The 6,679-nt window shown below is 29.2% G+C and overlaps 1 protein-coding gene across 1 annotated transcript; it reads right to left on the minus strand.

Annotated features, from left to right (window-relative positions):
- LOC107646434 (ethylene-responsive transcription factor 1B-like) lies at positions 3,253-4,135 on the minus strand. The gene has a single exon (XM_021105772.1). The coding sequence runs from the start codon at positions 3,959-3,961 to the stop codon at positions 3,305-3,307; it is 657 nt and encodes a 218-aa protein (XP_020961431.1). The 5' UTR covers positions 3,962-4,135; the 3' UTR covers positions 3,253-3,304.

Consider the following 6,679-nt stretch of genomic DNA (forward strand, 5'->3'; position numbering starts at 1 on the left):
GACTGTTAGGAACTATTTTTATTATAAATAATTCTTTTACACGTCAACCAATCATAGACATGTGGCATTAACCTGCCACGTCATCATGCCACATGGCACTTAACATAACATATCATTAACCGTTATCATCTAACTAACGAAAAGATTAATTTGACTTACGTTTTATCTTTTAAGGACTAATATGACTAAAAATATTTTTTGAGGACTAATTTAAAGAATGGATAATCTTTTAGAGACGAATTTGACTATTAACTCAATTAATAATCTCCGAGTTGATGAGAAATATTAAATTATTAATAACTTTCTCTTATATTTACCTTATATCTAATTAATTTTAGCCAACTTTAATTTTTATTAACTGTTTTTTACTAAGATGTTGATCGTCTGACCTTCCCGGTTTAAATTCCACATTTTGATGTTTGTTTTTTTCTTTCTTCTTTTGTATTAATATTAGTTGGAAAACTATTGATAATGATGTAGCACTTATATATTTACCTAGAAAAGAGTTTGGTTTAGACTTTAATTAAAATGGAAAATGTTAATAAAAAGAATCCCATAATAATAAGAGAAAGGGATTAGAATGAAGAAGGAAACGCATGATGGTGTTGGAAGGTTCGTGTGTGGTAGTGTAGTTGACAGCATTAGTTTTTTATTTTTTTTTATGTTATTAATATGTATAAAATTTGAAAGGATTGAATTTTATATTTATTTTAAAAAAATTGATATTTTTACGAGTATAGTAAGATAAAGTAGGGTTTAGAATTTTAAGATGCGGATATAATTAGGGTTGAGAACTTTTTAACTTGCAGATATAGTAGGATAAATTTTTAATAAAATTTTTAACCCGTAGGTAGGGCCCTACCCTACCTATTGCTAGCCTAAAGGTGATGGCATGCATGTGCTCTTCCATTATAAAAACATTGCGTGCATTTAATCAAATTGGTAATAATGGCAGCTGCTCGATATCTTGTGGTGGTTCTGTTACTCATCAATTTCTTGAGCTTCTTCTCTTGGGCTTCGGAAGAACTGCTGTTGCTGCTGCTTCATCTTCATCTTCATCTTCATCACGAGTTGGTGCAAACAAGGGAATAATAATGAACAGAGTGAGTGGCAGGGTTCCTTCACCTCCGCCAGCGCCTATTTCCAACACTGCCGATCCCTCTACCCCTCCTTTCTCCTCATCCTTCATATCCAAACTTCATTCTTTTCATCTTCTTTTATTGCTTTCTACTTTATTAATTAAAATAATCAGAAAATCTTGGGAACCCGTAATTTTAAATAATTTTAGGCAGCATTTAGTATTTAACAGTATGATAAATATAAAGTATGCATAGCCCTGATACTAATTTAATCAGACGAGAGCTAATCACTTAATTAATTCAAACTATATTAATTTATGTGTATAAATTTTGATAAATGTATAAATCTTGATAAATATAAATATAAATTATATATATTTTTTTAAATAAATTTCTATAAATATGAATATAAATTATTATCGATGAAGTATTATCCAAAATATTCAATATGTAGCATTGTTGTTAAATAATAATGATCCCTCATCTTCAATATATGCTGTGATATGATCGCCATCTTCGCTTAAAAAATTATAAATTATTTTCCGTCATTATTGCAATTGCAATCACCTGCTTTGATTTTCTTTTTAATTACGCTTCCTTTTCTAATTAGATCCTGTTTTTAATTTTCTGTTTATAAGCCATGTTGATGTTGTAGAAGAAGAGATCGATCTTGTGAAGAGTGTGGTAGTTGTGTTTGCCTCTAATTAAGTCAACCCAATCTATACAAGGAAACGCTTCCATCAGAAAAAAAAGTCTACATAACTTTTGGTTCAGATTATATATATAGTTTCAAATTCAACACGAATTATTATCAATTTACACTTCATTATTCTTTGGAAATTTTTGGATAGCATTTTTCTTTTTTTGGATTTGTAAAATATAGATTTTCTCTTCTATAAGATTAAAATAATCCACTTTTTAAATCACTTGACCAAATTAAATACTCTTTAATAATAGCTATAATCGTATATATAAATTCACTTGACCAAATTAAATACTCTTTAACTCACTCTTTAATTCACTTGACCAAATTAAATAGTACTCTTTAATAACTATAATTGTATATATAAATTAATGATAATTGTTTGGTTGATTCAAATAATAATATGAAATATATATACATTTTACGTAAAAAAATGTATCTTTTTTTTAGTAAAAATAGAAAACTCGAACCCACAATTTCTAAATGAGTATAGAAAAATTATAATATTTGAACTATACCTCGTTGGCTAAAAAAAAAAATATATATATCTTTTATAAATAGAGAGAATACGAATATCATTTAAACATCTCAAAAAGTAAAAATGTTATTTTCTTTTATTCTTTTTGGTATTTAATTTCTTAATCTAAAGACTGAAAATTTAATAGATAAGTAGCATTTTTCATTAATTAATAACGAGCACAAGATTGAAGTCTAATGTAAAGATGCATCTAGTGACAAGCCCAACCAATTCCAGGGGTTAGAGAAGAGTACCAGCTACTGTGAGCACACAAATTAATACCACCATTTATTCAAAATTCTGTTGTAAAGTAGGAATATTTGATTATACGAGCAGTGTAACTATTGTGATTAAAGCTAAGGTTGTAAATAAATAGGAAATTTGATGGCAATAACTAATTCGTTCAGCAACAAAACTAAAAAAAGATAATTGAATTCAGTGTCTAATTTATTTGCTTAATGCTTTATCACGAAAGTTAGCCAAATGATGTACACTTAATAAGATGTAAATTAAGTAGCCTAGAGGAGAATTTGATTGTTTTTGACATTTAATTGTTGCCAAGAGAAATGTTGTAATAACGAATGCGTATGAGTATGAGGATGTTATAGCCGCTATGTCTTAGGTAGTTAATAGGGTTGGCTATCATCCTTAATGGGGTGACATTAGTTTTTGACAGACTTTAGTTTGTTACTTTATTGAGCGAAGACATTCAACGATAATTGACATCACTAAGCATACTGCATATATATAGTCATCATTTGGCCGTGTGCCACCTTTAGTCACCCACAAGAACACCCATTGAAAACGGGGAGCGTAACAACTGCTTTGCCCCACCCGGATTCCCCATTCTTACCCGTTAAAATAAGAAAAATATGTGTGCATTAATTTTTTTTTTTTTTAATTTAGGAGTGATAGATATAAATTATAAAAAAGCCTAAGAAACCAACATTTTATTAAAATTTAGCTAACATTTAACCAACAACAAAATTGTCTCTAACACTCCTCCTATAGCATTGCATCGTTGGACGAGATTGTAAGAAGTTGTTCCAAATAGTCAGCACCCAAATCCTGGAATACCATGACATGATTATGATGATTGTTATTATTTGTATTCATCATCATGAGCAGTTTCTTCTCCCTGTTCTCCATCTTCCTCTTCATGGAATGCTTCTTCTTCAGCTCCAACACCGGAGAACAATCTTCACTAAACCCACCACACTCCATCATCATCTTCTCTAGCGATTCAACAACCATCCCTGCCGGGAAGTTCAAAACCGCCACTGATCCTCTACTTGCCAATGCCGCTTGGTCGTAAGCCAAAGCAGCTTCCTCCGCCGTATCAAAGGTTCCCAACCATACCCTCTCGCCGTTCCTCGTCGAGTCCCTTATCTCTGCCGCGTACTTTCCCCATGGCCTCCTTCTTACCCCTCTGTAAGATGGTTGTTGTGGCTGCAGCGCCGCCGTGGTTGAGTTCACCTCTTCGGTGGAGGAGTTTTCCGCTGCATCACCGCCACTTCCCTGTGCAAGAACCTCGCATAGAAGCATTTCCTCGGAGTCATTTTCGTTGAAGGGAAGGGATTGATTAAAGTTTGATGTAGTTGCATATGGTGCTGGAACAGAGAACGATGAATAATAATTATTATAATAATAATAATGATCCATATATAGTGATAGTACTAGATGAGAGCTTAATTAATTACAAGATTTGAGTGAATGATAGCTTAGAAGATGTTTCTGGAATGATAAGCAGAGTGTTATAGTGTGCTTAAATATATAGGAGCGATTAAGAGCATGCAGTATTATATGCAAAAGAGGGAAGATAAGATTGCATGAATGCAATGCAAGTTGCGATTTAGTGTTGAATAATTAATTAACGGGACCCAAATTAAAATTAAGAAAATACTAATAAAGATGACACACGTGAGTCAAAGAGAATTTCAGGGGTATTATTTGGTTTAAGGCGGCCAGTGTGAGGTGTGGCCTTCATTCAACATTATTTAAACTTTTAATTGCTCTCTGCTTATTTTGGAACCACATATATCTTCATGTCTGCTCTTTTTCTTTTTTCTAGAACCATAACGTTTATAAAAACTTTACAGTAATCATATCATATCGTATATGTGAGGCATAATTAGTAATTATTAATTAATTATATTATACTATTTCCTAGGATGAAGGCTTGGAAATACATACAAAGGCGATCCATCACTGTTCAATGCATCCATATTAGTTTAATTTGGACCTCATTATTCCATCTACTCCAAAAACTAATAACAGGGTTGTCAGATTACTTATTGATGAGGAAGTTGTTAATTAAGTTTTGGATTTGGGGGAAAGCATAAACAGGTTCTTTAAGGATAAGGGAGAATATACTATTTTTGTAGTTGTGATGATTTTTTTATATTATTTACCAAAGATATGAGACTCAAACCCGCAACCTCTTAAATAAGTATGGAGAGACTATGTCATTTGAGCTATTACTCATTGGCTTAATGGCTAATAGGTTGTTATATGCACAACACAGGATTTAAATTCCTAATACTTACTTAAACGGATGAGTGAATTGATAATTTGACCAATCTAAATTAGTTACCAATGAATAAGATGAAGACTCACGTTAAGTTGTCTTTATGTGAAGTTAATAATTAAAAATTATTAGATAATTTGATAAATTTAATTAAATTATTATCTAATAATTTTCAATTATATCAAATTAATATTAAGACGGAGGCTCACATGCAGTTGTTTTTATGTGAATTAATAATTAAAAATTATTAGATAATTTAATAAATTTGATTAAATTATCATCTAATAATTTTTAATTATATCAAATTGATATAAAGATAATTGCATGTGAATTTCTATTAATAAATAGATATTAGATCTACATCAAATTAAACGGTAGAGATATCTAATTGATTATAATGTTATTTTTTATTCTTTTCTCCCAATTAATTATATCCTTCAATGCTTATTTTCTCTTTTAATTAATTATATCTTTCAATGCTTATTTTTTCTCTCCCAAGTCCCAACTAATTATAATTTTGAACACCCATGAATTAAAAATAAATTTTTTTATCGGGTAGTGATGGGATAGAAAAAGAATTATGTAGAACTAACAGGGTGTTTGAAAACTCTTTTGAATTTAATTTCTATGGAAATTGAATTTAATTTTAGTGTTTAAAATAAAAATAATTAAATTAGTTTAGATGGAATTTAATTTAATTTTTTTGTTTTTTTTAAATCAATTCCAATCTGAATAGGTTCGATTTGAAATTCTATTCTATTAAAATTTCACTTAAAACTTAAAATGTCTAAAATGTTTTTATAATATAATTTTTTCTTTTTAATTTTTTTCATTCACTTTCTCTTAACGTGTCTTACCTTTTAACACACACTTTCTCTTTTTTCACCACTTTCATTCCTTTTTTTTCTTTTTCCTTCAATTTACTTAATATAATATATACCTTTTTTTATGGGTGATCATGGATCGGATTCGATTCGCATATCCACGGTATTTATCCGAATATGGATTCGATCCGCACACTAATAGGATCAGATTGCGGATTTTGGATCGGATTGTGGATTTTGTATAGGTATCCGCATATCCGCAAAAATAAAGAAATAAATAAGTAAATATTCTTTTTATGTTTTATTTCAACTAATAATTATCATATATGTTGTATTATTTTAATTTATTATTTAAGAAAAGTATGTTTAATATTATTTTAAGAGTAAACATATTTAAAAGAATAAAAAAATAAATTTTATTAATATTTTTTTAATAAAAACAAGCTTTTAAAAATATTTGTGTTTTGCGGATATATCTGATATCTGATCCGATCTGCTCCACAAATGTGCAGATCGAATCGGATCCAAACTTAAAAACTGCGGATATTGGATCCGATAGAAATTTTGGCCATATCTGATCCGATCCGCGTTCACCCCTACTTTTTTTTGAAAGGTCTACTATGTAGATCTAAAAAAATATACACACATATAGATTTTAAGTGTTTAACTTAGATTAGTGACATGAAACGTTTGTCAATACGTCCGAATATTTTAAGTGAAGTTGTGTCAATTATGACACTAGTAAAAAGTAGCATAATTTTGTTCTATTTTAAGAACATGAATTAGTTGTTATAATTTATTATTAATAACTAGCCTTTTTCTTTACTTACTATGTCACTAGACCACTCAACAAATTGGTTCTTGATAGTTTACGTTTGCTTTTTGTTGTTGGTTTATCGTTAGAATCAACCATAAAGAATCATTTAATTTTTAATTAATAATAATATTTTTTAAATTTAATATTTTTTTTTAATTATTAATTATTTCATATAATTTCATTTGATAATAATAAATAAATAATATATGATA

The sequence above is a fragment of the Arachis ipaensis genome, chromosome B06 (assembly GCF_000816755.2).
Source record: "Arachis ipaensis cultivar K30076 chromosome B06, Araip1.1, whole genome shotgun sequence".
In the NCBI taxonomy this organism is placed as follows: Eukaryota; Viridiplantae; Streptophyta; class Magnoliopsida; order Fabales; family Fabaceae; genus Arachis; species Arachis ipaensis.